Source organism: Leopardus geoffroyi, chromosome C3 (assembly GCF_018350155.1).
Source record: "Leopardus geoffroyi isolate Oge1 chromosome C3, O.geoffroyi_Oge1_pat1.0, whole genome shotgun sequence".
NCBI classification, from domain to species: Eukaryota; Metazoa; Chordata; class Mammalia; order Carnivora; family Felidae; genus Leopardus; species Leopardus geoffroyi.
Window position 1 is genome coordinate 59359212 of NC_059338.1, and position 19133 is coordinate 59378344.

The 19133-nt window shown below is 39.0% G+C and overlaps 1 protein-coding gene across 3 annotated transcripts in view; it reads right to left on the reverse strand.

Moving 5' to 3' along the window:
- The window catches only part of POU2F1 (POU class 2 homeobox 1), a 178112-nt gene that overhangs the window by 59553 nt on the left and 99426 nt on the right, over positions 1–19133 (reverse strand). For 2 of the 3 annotated variants that reach the window (XM_045453056.1, XM_045453059.1), the window contains one exon: positions 9385–9450. In XM_045453056.1, the coding sequence (XP_045309012.1) occupies positions 9385–9450 (66 nt within the window). Of the gene's footprint in view, positions 1–9384; positions 9451–12672; positions 15808–19133 lie in introns of those variants that run through there. The other variant, XM_045453057.1, reaches the window with a different exon arrangement.

The following is a 19133-nucleotide window of genomic DNA, read 5'->3' on the forward strand; positions in this document are numbered from 1 at the left end:
TACAGAATGTAGTCTACACAGTAAAACACATAATAAATTTAAAATAATAATGACAGAAACAGTAAGAGTATCAGAAATGGCCCTTGGATAAACGTAAGTTCAAAGGGAAAATAGTCCTTTGGAGTCTGAAATCTGCTATTGCTCTACCATTTTGATGAGAACTTTATGGGAGGCCTGTTCTCAGTGGATTTCTGAGGCTTCTCTGAAAAAACTGTATTTCCTCTGGAAATGTCTTCCAAAACTCATGCTGGTTGAAGATTTCAAAATTCTTCAATGACTACGAAGAACAGCAGGTATATTTACTGGTGCCCTGGTCTTTCAGGATCCTTCTCTTTATCTTGGAGAAAACGATATCTGCTCAGGCTCTCTTACGAATATAATTCCCTAATATCAGCTCTGGCACTAATAAATCCCACAGAACAAATATATCCCTGGTTGCTAGAAACTTCTGATAAAATATTTTTGGAATGCAACTTCACAGATGTATACTGGGCTGCATTAATAAATTATCTGGTCTCTTTAGTTGCGAAAGGCTCTTGACATTACCCTGGGAAAAAAAGTCACCTGAATGAAAATTCAGGTAAATGACGACAGAGCTGGGGAGCTGTAGCTCTATCATAACACAGTTCACTGACCACAAACACATAATCAACAAGTGAGTCAGTTGCTTTGAAATGTTTTAATATTTCAAAGCAATTAAATACTATCAAAAAAATAACGTCTTGTATTTAAAAAAATTTAAATCTAATGTCATTTTTACCTTAATTATAAAACATAATTACAATAAGCCATGGTAAGTCTTCAAAGATAACAATAAGCCAATGGTGACGGTAATGGCTGCACTGGAAGTCTGAAGAACTGGAACACTGTCTAATTCCGAGGATGACCAATGATAAAGGATCTAGAAGTCATATGACAAGATGGAAGAAAACCTGAAGGGATCAGAGAACTTCTGGCCAATCTATCTCCTCTTCATTTTACTGCTTCCTCATGCCAAGCATAGACACCATCACTACCATCACATTTAAAGCCTGCCCAGGCCTCAAAATCCAGTCGAAGCTCCACTTTCTACAAAGCCCTCCGTGACCCGCCCCCAGCTAGAAACAAATTCTCCCACGTTGATGTCTCATGGACCGTGGCATACTTCTTATGAATCTTCGATTACATTTTCATCATATTTTCTTGTTGGAGATGTTTATTGAGAACAAAATCAATATTTTATTTAGCTTTGGTGTTCTTACAGTGTCTTGCACAAGGAAGACAAAACATAAGGAACAACACAGCTCAAAAGGATAAGAGAATGGCTCTGCTCACGTTTATAGATACGTGTGACCTTTGTAAAGGGATCAAACATCTCTGAGTCTCCATTCCCTGATCCATAAAAAGAGAAAAATAGTGCCTCATATGACTGTTACAAGGATTAACTGACACAATCTATACAAAGTGTTTAACACACCTAGTAAATACTTACTGATAGCCCTTATTGTAATATTACGGTATAAATTATTAGGCTATAATAAATTATAATATTTTATAATAAATTAGCACTTTAAAACAAATGTCAAGTAAATGGAGGAGACTTAAAATATGGCAGTGACTTCCAGAAGAGCCTTCTTTCTTTCTTTTTTTTTTTTTTTAAGTTTATTTATTTATTTTGAGAGAGAGAGCAAGAGCACAAGTGGGGAAGGGGCAGAGAGAGTGGGAGACAGAATCCCAAGCTGGCTCCACACTGTCAGTGCAGAGCCTGACACGGGGCTCGAACTCATCAATTGTAAGACCACGACCTGAGCTGAAATCAAGACGTGGGGGCTTCATGGGCTAAGCCACCCAGATGTCCCAGAAGAGTTTTCATGTTTTAAAAGGTTTGGAAAATCATTTCAATCTTTATTACTCCTAAGGGCAGAATTCAAAAGAATATAGGTAACAGGGCTATACAATAGAATAAGATGCATCAAAAATTACTATTCCCGGGGCCTTGGGTGGCTCAGGCAGTTGAGTGTCCAACTTCATCTCAGGTCATGATCTCACAGTTCGTGGGTTCAAGCTCCACATCAGGCTTTGTGCTGACCGTGAGGAACCTGGTTCGGATTCTGTCTCCCTTTCTCTCCGCCCCTAGCCTGCACAAGCTTTCTTTCTCTCAAAAATAAACATTTAAAAACAAACAAACAAACAAACAAACAAACAAACAAACAAACAAACACTACTATTCCCGGTCAGTGGATGAGCCCAGGCACAGGGTAGATGACCATTTGCTAGAAGTACTGATGAAAGAAGTTTGCTGATTAAAACTGAGCAAGACTTTAAAATTTGTCCAATATTTCCAACATCAAAAAAAAATTCTTCGGTTGTTTCTACTCATGTTTATAAAACTTAATACAATTTTTTGACTTTTTCAATTGCTATCTATACCACAGTTGACCAGATTTAATTCAGAATAAAGTAGTGTATGAGGCAGAACAATGGCCAAAGAGGTCTACAACCTAATTCCTAGAAGCTATGAACAGTTACCTCACACAGCAAGAGGATTTTACAGATCTGATTAAAGGTCTTGAGATGGCAAGATTATGCTCAAGTCTGTGGGTAATCATAACGTTCCTTATAAGAGGAAAGGGAGGGGGTGCCTAGATGGCTCAGTCCGCTAGAAGTGTCTGACTCTTGATCTCAGGGTCTTGAGTTCAAGCCCTATGTTGGGCTGCAGGCCCTACTTAGAGGCGGAGGTGGGGAAAGAGGAAGAGGGGGTCAGTGAGAGAGAAGATGTGATGACGGAAGCAGGAGTCAGATGGACAGACTGAAAGACCTGAAGAGACCTCACTTCCAGCATTGAAGACAGAGGAAGATGCCACAAATCAAGGAATGTAGGGGGCCTACAGACGCTAGAAAAGGGAAGAAAGTGGATTCTCTACAGAGCCTCCTGAAGGAATGCAGGCCTTACAACACCCTAATTTTAGAACTCCTAACATCCAGAACCGTAAAGATAATAAATTTGTGTTGATTTACTCAACAATTTTACTACTAGTTATATCCTCCAAAGAACTGAAAAACAGCGACTCTAAGATACTTGTGCACCAACGTTCACTGCAGCTGTAGCTAAAAGGCGAAAACAACCCAGCCGTCTATCAATAGACAGAGAAATAAAATGTGGAATATGCACACAATGGAAGATTATTAAGCTACACATGCTATAACATAACGAACCTTGAAAATATGCTAAATGAAGCAAGTCCAACACAAAAGAATATTGTATGATTCCACTTCTATAAAGTATCTAGAAAGACAGAAAATAGATTAGAGGTTACCAAGGGCTGGGCGGAGGAAGAAATGAAGAGCTATTGCTTCCCGTAGGGGAAATATCCTTGGCAGTATCCTTGTCTAATATACTATAAGAAATATCATTACTATTCTCTTATCCAGATGTATAATTTTGTTGAGAGGAAATTATTCTGGCAAAATAATCCAATCTTCCATTTTCTTCACTCATGATCTTGGACTTTTTAAGTGAGGCTATGAAAAGGTTATAGAACCTATTGGCTAGATAAACAACACATTTGTTTTCTTTAAACTAAGCCTGGGGGTGTCTGGGTGGCTGGTGATCCATGAGTTCAAGCCCCGCGTCAGGCTCTGCGCTGACAGCTCAGAGCCTGGAGCCTGCTTCAGATCCTGCGTCCCCCTCTCTCTCTGCCCCTTCCCTACTCACGCTGTCTCTCTCTCTCTCTCTCAAAAATAAATAAGTGTGGGAAAAAATTAAAAAAAAAAAAAAAAACAACAAAACTAAGCCTGACCCCACCCCCCCAAAGTTTATTAATCTTATTTGTTTGTTTGTTTATTTATATCAGTTCCTTAAGGTAACTATGTCAAAACTCATTCACTCTACTCAAACTCTCAAATTTGAGGCAGTGTAAGATAATGAAAAGGAATGAATGGCTCGTGGTCTTTATGATCATAAATTAACAGTTCTGAATTAAGTTCCCTTATCTGTAAAACAGGCATACTACTTACCTGATAGGAATATCTTAACAATTATGATGTAAAGCATACCTAATAAAGCAACAAGCCATGCATACCTAGTAACATTTCAACACATTTTAACTGCTGCCATTATTTTTACTCCCATCCTTGCTTTTGTCTTAAATACCCACTTGAACTACTTTAACGATAAATGAAAAGGATGAAGCAATTTTAATTTGAATTATTCTTCATTTTCCTTTTTCCTGCCACCTCGATGTTCTGTCATTCTTCAATCCTATCTTCTCCCCAGTTGCAGAAAAACGGACACATCTCTTTCCAGTTTCAAAGTGTATCTTCCACTCTGTACTTGTGAGCCTAGCTCTTCCCCCTACCTTAGTTCCATCAACTGTTTTTCTGTCTTCAGCCTCTTTCTCTCTTGTGGTTCCTTCCAGCTGGCCCATAAACATACTCCAATTTCCTCAATTGGAGGAACAGTATTGGAAGTCCTAGCCTGAGGAATTAGGCAAGAAAAAGAAATAAAAGGCATCCAAATTGGACACAAAGAAGTAAAACTGTCACTGTCTGGGGATGACATGATTCTACCTCTAGAAAACCCTAAAGACTCCTCCAAAAACTGTTAGAACTAATAACTGAATTCAGTAAAGTAGCAGAATACAAAAACCAATATATAAAAATCTGTTTTGTCTTTATAACTGACAACAAACTATCAGAAAGAGAAATTAAGAAAACAATCCTATTTATAACTGCATCAAAAAGAATAAAATACCTAGAAGTAAATTTAACCAAGGAGATGAAAGACCTATGCGCTGAAAACCACAAGATGGTGATGAAAGACGCTGAAGAGGACACAAATAGATGGAAAGATCTTCTGTGCTTATGAACTGGAAGAATAGTGTTAAAATGCCAGTATTACTCAAACCAATCTACAGATTCCATGCAATCCCTATCAAAATCCCAATGACATTTTTCACAGAAATTGTTTCTGTGAATAATCCTAAAATGTGTATAGAACCACAAAAGAGCCTGAAGAGCCAAAGCAATCTTGAGAAAGGCTACAGCTAGAGGCATCACACTGCCTGACTATAAACTATATTACAAACCTATAATCATCAAACCAGTATGGTATTGGCGTAAAAACAGACACAGAGATTAATACTGTTGATCTGTACTACCGTATAGAGAGTCCAGAAATAAACACAGGCACATACGGTCAATTTATGACAAAATATAGAAAGGACTTGTGCAACTCAATACAGAAAAAAAATCAATCTGATAAAAACGGGCAATTTTCCCAAAGAAGACATATGGATGGCCAACAGGTACATGAAAAGATACTCAACATCACTAATCATCAGGGAAATGCAAATCAAAACCACAATGAGATACCCCCCCATACCTGTCAGAATGGCTATTATCAAAAAGACAAGAAATAACAAGTACTCCTGAGGATGTACACAGAAAAGGGAATCTTAGTGCACTGCTAGTGGGAATGTAAATTGGTACGGCCACTATGGAAAACAACATGGAGGACCCTCAAAAGACTAAAATAGAACTACCAGCAATTCCCCTTCTGGGTATTTATCGGAAAACACAAAACAAAACAAAAACAGTAATTAGAAAAGATATGCACGCTCATGTTCACTGTAGCACTATTCACAATAGCTAAGATATGGAAACAACCAGTGTCCATCCGTGGATGAATGGATAAAGAAAGTGTGGTTATATTCACAATGGAATACTCTTCAGCCATAACAAAGAATGAAGTCTTGCCATTTGTGTTAACACGAATGGACGTGGAGGGTATTATGCTAAGTGAAGTAAGTCAGAGAATGACAAATATCATATGATTTCACTTATAGGTGGAATCTAAAAAGGAAAACAAACAAAACAAACCTCATAGATGCAGAGAACAGACTGGTGGTTGCTAAAGGGGAGGGTGACTGGGTGGTGGGTGAACAGGGAGAAGAGGGTCAAGAGGTACAAACTACCGGTCATAAAATAGTAAGTCATGGGGATGTAATTACAGCACAATGACTATATTCAACAATACTGTATTGCATATTATGCAACTTTACATGGTGACAGGGGAAATTAGACTTATGTGGTCATCATTTCACAGTGTAGACAAATATTGAATCATATTGTACACCTGAAACTAATGTAACGTTATATGTCAATTAGACCTCAATTAAAAAAAATAGTCATGATTCATGATTTCGAGCCCCGCAATGGGCTCTGTGCTGACAGCTCAGAGCCAGAAGCCTGCTTGGAATTCTGTGTCTCACTCTCTCTCTGCCCCTCCGCCACTCATGCTCTTTCAAAAATAAACATTAAAAAGAAAAAAGTATCCCAAATCCAAGAAAATGTGAGACTTTAGTTTTATTACAATTTATTATAATGCTAATTTAGCTATTATTATATTTTCAGTGGTTTTTTTCCACTGAAAACTTTACTTATTATTCAGTTAGCAAAAACTAAAAATGCATACACCCTTTACAATGAAACTATCTGCAGGTCTGTTTGCTTTAAAAAAATTTTTTTTTAATGTTTATTTATTTTTGAGACAGAGACAGAGCATGAGCAGGTGAGGAGCAGAGAGAGAGGGAGACACAGAATCTGAAGCAGGCTCTAGGCTCTGAGCTGTCGGCACAGAGCCCGACGCGGGGCTCGAACTCACTGACTGCGAGATCATGACCTGAGCCAAAGTCGGACGCTTAACCGACTGAGCCACCCAGGCACCCCTGTTTGTTTTGCTTTTAAATAAAATTCAATTTGTAAGCGTGTAATTGTCTGAATAAATTATAATTCCGTATCTAATATAGTGAACATGGTAATTTAATAGGCAAACTGGAACTCAAATATATTTTTATATTCCTGAGCTAACAAACTGACATCAATAGGAGATACTAAGAACGTAGTGATAGGCCCTTAACATTTCAGAAATTGACATTCGGGGTTTTAGTTATCTTTAAGTGCATGTAAAAGTCCTTAACATGGAAGTAATTTGCAATTTTACAAAGGCAACAATGCCAAGTTTTAGAGACATTAAAAAGTAAAACTCTATACTGATACTACTCAGTTCTATGAGTCTACCCACCATGCATTGCAAATATACAAGGCAGGAAATTCATGAGACTGTTTTAGCAATTGCTACAGCTAGAATTTATCTTATATATAGCTCTGAAAATAGTTTTAATCCTGAATATATACAAAGAAATGCTTAAATTTTCTGTTTTATTTTATTGCAATTCATGGGAGAAACCAAATATAGGGTGTAAATCCTCATCCTGCCTTTATTTCCTGACTGATTTTGTGCTTCAATTTCCTATTCCTTAACTTACAGTGTTGTCATTAAGAACTCAAACTGAAATCAGGTAATAAGTCCAGTGCTTAAGATTTTTAAAAACATGTCATCAGGGGATTATTAAATGTTGGTGCTCAATAAATGGTAGCCACTGAAACGTCTATTATTAGTGGTGGTTTCGCAAGGAATCTGACCTAGAGACCTTTTCAGTGTTCTCCAATCATTCTGAGTCTGTTTCTCTTCCTTGAGAAATACATGCTTCTTTGGAGCTGTTCTTTGCTTCTTTTTGAGACAGAGAGAGAGCATGAGTGGAGGAGGGACAGAGGGAGAGAGAGAGAGGGAGAGAAGAGAGAGAGAGAAAGAGAGTGAGAGAGAGAGAGAGAGAGAGAGAGACACTTGTAAACAGGCTCCATGCTCAGTGTAGAGCCCGACGTGGGGCTCGATCTCACGACCCTGGAATCATGACCTGAGCAGAAATCAAGAGTCAGATGCTTAACCCAATGAGTCACCCAGGCGCTCTTAAAGCTGTTCTTTAGAGTGTCTTGCACACTCTCTCCTAATGTCCTAAGGGATCGACTGCCTTGTTTCTATGCAGACAAGTCCCACACTTAAACTAAATGGAGAAAGCACTCGCAGATGGACCCGCGCTACAAAATAATGCAAGACAGGGCCCAGAGGACAGAGGAACAGCAAAAATGAGACTGGCCGACAATCCAGACAGAATGGTGTACCTCCTCGGGAGGTACTAGAGCAGTCCACGTGGCTAGCCTCAGAGTATTCTGAATGACGTGTTCAATATAACAGGAAGTCCCATGGCTCAGTTTCACATAAAGAGACAGGCATCCTTTAGAGATTAGAAGACTAACAAGTATCTCCAGGTATAGAACAATTTACAACGAAAGATATGTAGGCAGGAACTACATACTGGTTCAACTCATCTACTTCAAATGAAACGATGGTGGGGCCAGCAGGGGTGGGAAACAAAGTTTCTAGGAGGGACTCACATTCTCACTATCTCCCATAGTAGGTCGTTTTTTAAATGGCGGTCAAAGAGGCAACCCTCTCTGCAAGTGAAAACCTAGTTTACCTTAGAAACTATTACTTTCTGTGTATTCCTGCCCGCAATTCCCTTCTTTACATGGCTGAGTATTTCAATTTATGCCTTTACCAGAAACTGGGGAAGTCCCTGTGCCATCTCTGGCAGATGATATAAACACACGGGTCAACGTCCTTTCAGCAATGTGATAAATTAAAGAGTTTGGGCCGTGGAGACATTCTATACGGATTTACCGTACAGTATAAATTTTTTAAAATGACCAAATAAAAGAACGTATTAGAAACAGGTATGTGTTTTTAACCATCTATCTACTGACACTAGCATAACTTCAATATAATTTATACTGAATGGGGGTGGGTGGGTAAGATTTACTGTTTTGATTAACACCTGTAACAAGAGCAACTTTTTACTGAATGGTTACTGTGTAGCTGGCTCTGTGCTTAATCCATTTCCTTTACTACTCACAACGACCTATGAAATATATTGTCCCCACTAAATAAAGTTAGGAAACTGCCTTAAAGTCCAAAGCTAATGAGTGACAGGGGGTGCCTGGGTGGCTCAGTTGGTTGAACGTCTGACTCCAGCTCAGGTCACGATCTTGCAGTTGACGAGTTTGAGCCCCATGTCGGGCTCTGTGCTGACAGCTCAGAGCCTGGACCCTGCTTCGGATTCTGTGTCTCCCTCTCTCTCTGCCCCTCCCCTGTTCACACCCTGTCTCTCCCTCTCTCAAAAAGAAACGAGCATTAAAAAAATTTTCAAAGCTAGTAAGTGACAAATCCCTAATACATACCCAGAACCACGTGACCCTAAAGGACTATTCTCTCAACTACTTTATAGTTCCTCTGATAAACAGCAACAAAAACATGAAGCAATCTGAAGAAATTAAATAATCTTAAACAAATACAACACCAGCTCCTGCAAGCACTAAATGATCTCTGACAACTCAATACTCAAATTGGTTTTTATTTGCCAAATAGGAGTCACAGTTAAGTGGGAAGTTTCTTCTGGTAACGCTAGTAGATCTAGTTAAAAGGTGGGTGTGGGGAGGGTCTCTTACCTGTGTTGCCATCTCCACTCTCCATAGACGGTTTACTGGTTTCTGACGGATTATTCATTCTTGAGTCTGCAATGAATCAGAGGTGAATGAGGTTTTGTAAAAATTGGGGATGTGGTTAGGGAGGCAAAAGTGTGGCAAAGGAAGGGTTTAAGAATACTGACTGATGTTACGGTCCTACAGTTCAAAGACAGGCAGTGTCATCACTAAAACATTGGAAATTATCGTGAAAGTTTATCTGAGAGAAATTCTGGACTTCCCTTAACCCTGATGCAATCCACAAATAAACTGTCTTTCTAAAGAATTTTAACATTCTTCTAACAAAGATAACAGACATCTAACCTGAAAAAAGTTATAATAGAATTTGACATGTAAAAGAAGTAAATATAATACGAAGCATAAAATACGTTAAAGAAACAAAGCTGGGGCAAAGTGCCTTACAAAGTAAAACACGTTATTCTCAAAATTTTCTTTTTCCATAAGCAAAGGTATTTGTTAATCAAACCAAAACAATCTGTTGGTAATCTTCATAACAGGCTGGCAGTAACTCAACCTAGCAGAATAAAAGGAAAGGGTGTCTAAGAAGAATATCTCCGTATTTACTCCCCGTCCAGACAAACTAACCATGTAAAGTAAGAATATGTCAAATTCATACCTCAATCATAAACCACTATAAGAAGCTGTACCACAAGGCGTAACAGATATATCTAACAATTTCAAAATTGAATCACAACCACACCCCTCTAAAAATTATACCACCTATCTGATATCGCATATGAACCTGCTGACATGGGTTTATTTCCCTAAGGGTTATCTCTTTAATGAAGGTTTTCAGAGTAAAAAGTTTTCAGCAAGCAATATTAGGTATCCCAGAACAGCTGCAAGACACAAGAACAAGTCTGCTTTTCTCCCGCCTTTTCAATAGAGTAAAAACTAAATATACATTTAATATATACCTTATTCTATTTCTACTGTAAACCCAAACTTTGCATATTTGTAATCAACTGAGTTTACTATCCAGCAAGTTCCCCCTTTTCCCCTACTGGGCTAAGAATCACTTAACTCTAATTATTAGGTGAGAATAAATAAATGATGTGATATTTGATTTTTTTTTTTTTTACTGAAAAATACATTTTGTCATCCATTTCAATGTTTAACTAGGAAATCAAACAATCATCACAAGTCCCAACCATGCTGTCCACGGTTGCTTTATCCAAATGCCTAAGTGACGAGAAAGAATCGAGAGTCCTACTGCCATCAATTTCATCTCCAGCCTGGAAGCCGTGTAATAGTTTTTCTAGGAAGTTTTTAAAACAGATGCTGGTCTTATGGTTTTAGGCAGTTCTAGCACATCTTTGGTTTTTCCCTCTGATGTGTGAAGGATTCAAATTCATATTCTGTGGTCATAAATGAGACTAGTTCTACAATTTCCTCACCGCTACTGCCCAGAAAAATTTAAATGTCACCAAAGGCATACTAGGGTTTGAAAGGAACAGGTGTACAACTTAGTGAAAATCAGCTTTCTGAATGACTTAAACAAAATCTTATGAAAGTCAGCAAAGATCACAACAAATGTTAACAAACCAAAATGCTTCCTTTAGAATGTATGTTAAAAAAAAAAGTGGAAAAATATGAACCAGTTAACATTCAGAAGAGGGTAACAATGTTTCCACGTATCTTTGTACAAAGAAGTAGGCATAATTCTTAACAAGTCAGGAACCTGTCCCTGTGCAATTCATACCCTAATTTCCATGTATCTAAATTAAAGATTATGTCACAGGTATTCTGTGTGAATCTTCGAAGCATCTTCTATTGAATTGTAAAGAGCTTCAAAGACATTTAACAAAACCACTTTACACATACACATACATATACAAATAAAATTCCGACTTAGCTGTACAACAATGAGAAGACTGTTCAAATGACAGTTACTGTTAATTACAAATAACAGAGGTACAATTTCTAATTCTAAAATACAATGCTAAAAATATTTCAAAAAGGTATTTTCCTTTCCTTCCTTGAGTTCCCAATTTAGCAGATTTTGTAAAAGAGTAAATACAAGTTCTTTTCTTGATATCTGAAGTTTTTTTTCTCTCTGGGCACACTGAGCTGTGCGTGAGCCTAATAACAGTTTACAGACTGCTCTGCGATTGGACTGAATTCTTGACATCGGTTTTTTGTTTTAATTGTGGTTTTTATTGTGCTTTACAAATATTACTACTGCCTTGAGTTTGGGCCATTCCTTCTGCCTGAAAGTGTAAACATTGACAGAACTATCATTTAATTTTATCCTTAGCAACTGTGAAGGAGATGGGCAGGGGGTGCGGGTGGGGCTCAGTTTTTTAAGTGAGAAAAATGACATAGAGGAAAAAAAAATCACTTGCAAAGATTTTAAACCGTGAGTTCTCAAAGTCCTGGAGTTCATGTCATCTGACTCTCCAGGTGACCAGAGTGACCCGAAGAGGTTTCAACAACTGTGTGCACACAGACAAAACTCAACACAAAATAGGGCCACCGTGAGCCACAGTGTGTCTCAAAACCAAAGTGCCTCAATCTATTTTAAATCTCGGTTACCAAAGACAGTTTATATAATCAAGCCGCACATCCCCCTCCCTAAAAGGCTTGTTGTTCTATAGAGAAAACTTTAAAATAGGCTTTCCAGCACTTAACATTGTTTTCTGAAGAAGAGAAGTTGATTTTTTAAAAAATAAGGAAAGGCTGATATTTGCCAAAATTTGAAAAGTTGACAGTTTCTCAAATCTGGAAACTGATCAACAGTCCCACTGCAGCAACCACCGCAATTACCCTCTGCATCAGTATTTATGGGAGCCATTCTGCACTATGGCTCCACCTTATTTTTCACTATGCACTTTGGTTTTTCTAGAAGACATTCGCTCTTAGGTTGTAAAACATTTTTTATTAATATGTACATATTATTTAGGCATACTTTATACCTTGTTTCTGAGTTAGAGTGTTTTTAGAACTACATGAAATGCTCCCAACAGATATTTCCAAAAAGCAAAAATGTCCTCCGTTCAAGACGAATTCCAAATCCACACTATTTACAGAAAATGTCCTCTGAACCAGGAGAGCTAGTGGTAGGGAGGGACCTACTGCAAATTCAAGTATGCTCCTGCCCTGCAAATGCTTTCCTCCTTCTCTGCTCAATCCACCTCTCCCCCCCCCCACCCCGAGGTGGTTGCATATGCGATTAAGCATTTATGCATAGTCAACCCCACATGCGCTATTTCCATATTAAAGCTTATAAGAAAGAACTGTGCTGGTACCCACCTAGAACATAGTCACTGCAGTCCAGCATTGCTGTGAAATCTTCTAGAGGTTCAGACAGTCCAAAGCAAGGAAGAAACAGGTAGCAGTTTGGGGTGGGTGAAAGAAGGTACTACTATTTCTAACAAATCTACACTATGTTCTTCAGAGAACAAGGGTGGGAGGTGGAAAGTGGATTAGGGGGAGAAGGAAAATACAACTTCAGTTACACCATAGCAATCTTCAACTGAATAAGGAAACTTCAGTTGCTCAGAGGAGTTTTAGTCTCTCCTACCAGCTAGGACTGACATTGTCAAGGCAACTGAAGCATGAAAAGTTCCCCTTTTTGTAATAAAATAGAAACAAAGATTGCAGCTGGCAGTTTCCATAATGAAGCTTAATCAGTATGCGTGTGATTAGGGCCTTATGCAAATCTCTCCTCGTTAGCACAGCAGCCAGCACTTTGAAGTCCACGAACAATTCATTTACAGAACACACTGAAAGCACTCCCTGCATAATTTAAATCATTGCATAAATATTTATCAGCCCATTTGCATATTAATTGGCAGTGCATGAAGGGAAAAATTATCTCCTGAGTGCCAGCATAATAATTAGGAGGATAAAATGAGATTTCTTCCAATGGCCTGGCTCCTCGGACCTAACTTGAGATAGTACCGGGGGAGAAGGGAGAGACAAGAGACAGAGTTCTGTTAAAATGGCACTGAAATGACACGTACAAATTAGAAACAACTCTACAGACTTAAGCACCTTTAATCTTATTCCTGCTGGCAACAATGACTTCAGTAATAAGAGGATTTGCAAAAAGCTTTCTACACAATCCAAATAATCCCAAGGAAACAATTAGCAAGGTAGAAGCAGAACATAGGGCTGTCACGATGGTGCTAGCCCACTGATAGGGAATTTTCCAAATATTAACATACGCTGTCTGGGGAAAGTCCTGCTTTAAAACAAGGCAACAATATAAATCCAGAAGCAGTGCAAGAGCTGTAAAATTATTTTCAAGAGTATGGAAATTCACTATCTATAAATCTCTTCATACTATCAAATTCACAGAATAGATTAGCCAAATGCCGCCCGTTGTGCGGTGTCCTTCCTCCACCAAAATCAATCTAAAGTAGAAGATGGTTTGTTATTTACAGTATCAATCATCAAAAAAATTGGTCATATAAATTATGAAATTAATTAGTATTTAAGTAAATTTTACCAAATGTATATGAATATATACACTTATTCTCTTTGCTGAAGAATGTATCTATTCAATTTAAAGTGAATTTACAAGGCAAACATCAGCCCCAAGCTTTTGAGGCATTACAATATGACATTCCACTGTAATCACCATAGACAACTCAGCAGAAGATTTATAAAAAAAAATCCCATGAAGTAGGTATTACTATCCTCTTTGGGTGGGGGGGGAGGAGAAAAAGGAAACTGAGGCACAGAGGGCTAAAGCACTTTACACTAATTTACACTAATAATTTGGAGTCAGACTTTAAAACCGGATTTTGCTGACACCAAAATCTGAGATCTTGGCTGTTATTACACATTGTGGCCAAGTTATACCTTCATGGAGGTGGTAGGCATGGGGGGGGGGGGGGCTTGAATAAGGCAGCAAATTAAAATGGCTTGTTTTCAATGTAGTGAGGAAACTAATAATTGGTGGCAAAGATTTTGTGTTTAAAAGTCAAGTATGTCCCGATACACAGCAGAGTGCACTACAACTGAGGAGAGTTCTCCAGGGTATTATCCCATTAATAACTGTTTTTATTCAGAACTAGTCTTCAAGCATGCCAAGTGTCTGATTTTTAAAAATCTGTATGTCCCTTTTTCCAACATTCAGGTTGAAATTAAACTCAACCCGCATATGTGGAAATGCAAGACGAGACTTCTATTAGGGACCTTTAAAAGGATTTCTTTGAAAGTCAATAAATTAGCTAGGACCAGAACCAAAAACTTTCTTAACTTTTAGATATGCACTCTGTTTCTAGTGCCAGTTTTTCTGTTTCACAGAATCACAAAATCCACATCAGGAAAGAGTTTAGGGGAGAAATTTAACACTGCCATTCAGTACCAGTGAGATTAAGTTCGTTCCCTTTTTGAACCCTAATTTTCTCACCTGTAAAATGACAGTGTCTTTTTCACGAGGTTGCTGTGCGGATGAACGTGCTTGTGCCTCTTAGACTAGATCATGGACTGGAGCACGAGGCAGCTGTGCCACTGGGGGGGGGGGGGGGGGGGACATCGCGACACAGGATAAACATGCTACATCTTTCAAGAGCACCAATTTCATTCGATGACAATTCGCAACACTTTGTAGTAAAACAATCAAGAATACATTATACAAGAAAATATGAAATTCAAATGAGTTGTGAATGCATTGGGCTCTATACAAGTTCTACTTGGTGAGAAAATATTAGAAGCAATGATGAATGTGATTGGAATATAGTAGATAGCAGTATATCTTTCTTTCTCTCCTCTTCTGCCTTCATAAAATTTTACATTTACTGCCTGTACTTACTATAGAAGATCTCTTCAGGTCACCATCTACTTTTCATGCTGTATGAGGTTAACACCTCTAAACTACCTTTCTTATACTAATTTGGCCTTTCATAAATCAGCTAAGCAGGACTTGGAGCTACAGCCAGACAATCACTTCCAACTAAGAAGTGTTCCCTGGAAGGTACCCTTGCAGGGGCAGGACCCTGGTAGTGCACGAACCAAGCACCAACCCCCCTCAAGCCAAGAGAGTCCCACAGGGTCTCTGTGTAGCAGGGGGCGTAAGGCTCACCAACTCACATGGGCTGCTACCCAGAGAGGGACCCCTTTCCCCTCTACTGCAAAGGTCACCGTCTTCACTCCAGGAACAGGAAGGGGGGGGGGGGGGGACAAAAGGCGGCTGCACTGAGATGCAGCTATCCAGAGTGACACGAAGCCTCGCCCACGCAGTGGACTTTGTTACAATGGGAAGGACAAGAAAACTCCTACTTGCCACTCTTGATATAGGTACTCTGCACCTTCTAAAAGGCAGGTTTAAATACTAGAAGGTTGTCTAGGCCTCTACAGATGGAGTGGGGGAGGGTGGCCACCATCTAACTCTCCCCTGCACTCCCCCAGTCATGGCACAGTTAGATCCAAAAGAAGACAGCTTTTCCCCCAAAGCTCAAATGTTCACTTTATTTGGTCCTCTGTCCGAAATATCAAATTAAAACTAAAAAGAAAACCCTTTAAAAAAAAAAAGAAAAGAATTTCTGGGAAGTCTGTGGGGCTGTCAGTCATTCACACTTCAGCATAAATTAATCCAATTCAATTGCTTTCCTTTAACACCTCATTTAGTTGATTAGTGTGGTAATAATTGTTCCCACTGGAAAGAGTCCAATAAATACTCGTATAAGAGAAATGCTGGTTAGCCTACCTGGCCTCAGGGGACAGGGGTGGGCACACAGGGTTCACAAAGGTAGAAAAGAATAGAAAACATCAGTATGTGGAAGTATAAAAAGGAGCTGAAAGGGCACAGTTAAGATTCACACTGTTTCAAAATTATGCTTAAAACTGAGCATTTATTTTTCATTCTCCTTCTCATTTTAGTAATTTCTGCACTCTTCATGGGGCTCAAACTCATGATCCCAGGATCAAGAGTCCCATGCTCCTCCGACGGAGCCAGCCAGACACCCTGGAGCCCTTTCTTTAAAAAGGAGAAGAAATGCTCTTCCAGGACCCAGAGGTCATGGCTAACACTATCTGTATTAGAGTAATCTTTTACTCATGATCTCACGGGCTAGTCTAGGTCTCATTAGAAAGGCAACTGAGGACAATGACAACTCAATTACAAACTAGCTTTTTAAAACACATCCTTTGTGTATGAGTGAACTGAGGTAGGCCTGTACTCTACCTACCAAAATCATCAAGTTCCAACCTGGTGACATTCCGGAGGAGCAGCTACTGGTACAGGTTGTCCTCGACACCTGTATACCCAGTCCAATGCGGGAGGGAATGTCCAACTCAGCAACCGTTCCCTCGCACCTCGTGTCTGCCTCTCCGGGGGGTTTTTCATTTCCTAGCTGCGCTGCTTTCGCTCCTAGGCAATCTCAGTTGCACACCGACAGCCTTTTTCGTCTTCACCTCCTTCCAAAATCCACTGCTACTTTAGTCGCCTTACTAGCTTGTTTACAGAAAGCAAGGACACTGCTTCAGCAGATGCTCGGTAGTAAAAATACTTCAGTATCTCAAGAATGATAAATTGTTACCTTATCAAAAAAAAAAAAAACTCATCCCCAAACCCATCACCCACAGACAGCCTAAAATAATTTACTAATGCCCAAATACAAAAGAACACGGAGGCTCTGGAAATTTCTTCGATCCAGAATCAAGTGATGGGTATGAGCACTGCCACTATTCTTATGTGCTGTATATCACAGTATATGTGAATGGTGCCCCCTAAGGTTGCAATATGGAGATTTTAGTGCTTAAGAAAAAAAAGATTTAAGAAAACGGCATGTCTGCTATTTCCTAAAACTCTAGATGGACAAACACCGAGACAGAACTTATTTGATCAATTTGGCAAGTAAGCACCACTAAACAACAAGAGATCTGAAGGATAATCTTAGTTCCTAAAAACCAAACTGAGGCCTAGAGAACGACTCTTAGGTCACACCAGTAAGTGGCAAAGAAAGCAGGGGGGAGAAAGACATAACAAGGAGGCATGAGAGGAAAAGAAGTAAAATAAAATATGCTGAAACTCATACCCATGATACAGAGATTTGTAGTTGGTTAATTAAAAGGCTCAACTTAAAATAAATATCATGAAACCATTATATACATACCTTAAATACTTCATGCTACCAGAAAGTACTTAAATATGTATTCATTTACCAATCTTTTGATGGTGGACCAAAGCCTGATGCTTTAAAATCAGAATCCACTAATTTGGGTTTTCGCTTCTTTTTGGGTAAATCATGTCCTTAATACTTGCTCTAGTATTTCCAGTTTCAATTTCTTACGCTTTGTTTTTCAAGCTTTGCACATTTTACATAAATATTAAGAATATAAAAAACTCAAGAAAAATTTCACAAAACAATGCTCCTTCCTAGATGTAATGCAATCTGATAGGCTTTTTTTTTTAACTGCTGATTTCAACCTACGACATTGACTTCATGACCCATAGATTGAAGAGCTTCTTTAAACGTAAGGCGGGAACGTAAAAGAAACACCAAGCACTCTGAGTACAGAATCTTTTTCTTTTTTTAAAAAGAATAATTCATCCCTAATATTTTACAGCTCTTTTTTTCCACATCCAATTTAGCAGTATTTTTTAGTAATTGCCCTTTATCTAATCTTTTCAAAACATTCGACTTAAGTTTTCATAGAAACATCATATCTTCCTGTTCTTCTCCTTAGTTTATATAATAATGATTTAAACCGTGTAACTAAAATAAGAAACACAACCAGCCTGAACAGGCTTGGGAGCACAAGCGCGTAATGATCCTGATGACCATGCCACTCGACTGGAGCAGCGGATATGCAGACATACTGAAGGGCATTCGGCATGCTGCAGGGCATCAGACAGTGTGTTTCAAGCAGGGATCCTCAAGGCATCAGTTCATCTAATGAGTCATTTAAGTGCTGGCTTGTTAAGAAAGCTACCACACTAGAGAGCAGCTAGTATTAAGTGGCTGGTGCTTCTGCGCTCTTCCTTAACCCCTGCCAACATACATTGCCACGGTCATCATCGCGGCTCATCTAGTGCTCCATTTAACACCCTGGCATCCTTTAGGGAACACACCATCACAGAATTCAATCCTGAATTTCTTGGTTGTAAAGCTTTAATGTCACATTGCTCTAATAAAGGTGTGCCGTCATACTCAATGTGTCTGTCTAGGGGCGCCTGGGCGGCTCAGTCGGTTAAGCGTCCGACTTCGGCTCAGGTCACGATCTCACGGCCCCTGAGTTTGAGCCCCGCGTCGGGCTCTGTGCTGACAACTCAGAGACTGGAGCCTGCTTCAGATTCTGTGTCTCCCTCTCTCTCTGCCCTTCCCCTGCTCATGCTCTGTCTCTCTGTGTCTCAAAAATAAATAGAAACATTAAAAAAAAATTTAATGTGTCTGTCTAGTCTATCTTATCATCCTGTTTCTTTTCTTCTATAACTGTCTTTTCTTTGTTCTAGCTTCAACAGTTTTGCAAAGTTACTGATATCATGCATGAGCACATTCAACAAATATTTACAAGGTGCTGCCAGGCACTGGGATAGGAACTGGGGATACAATGCTGAGCCACAGAATGCTTACAATTGAATGGAAAGAAATATGAAGCGATCATCCAAAAACATAATCACCAAGTATGGAAATCCCATGGAATAAAAAGAACAGGTGGCTATGCAGCTTTAATACAAGCCTATAATTTGTCTTGACATCTTTGGCTAATATTAGAGCTCTCCTACTTTAACAACTGCAATGTAACTTTTTCTCTGATTC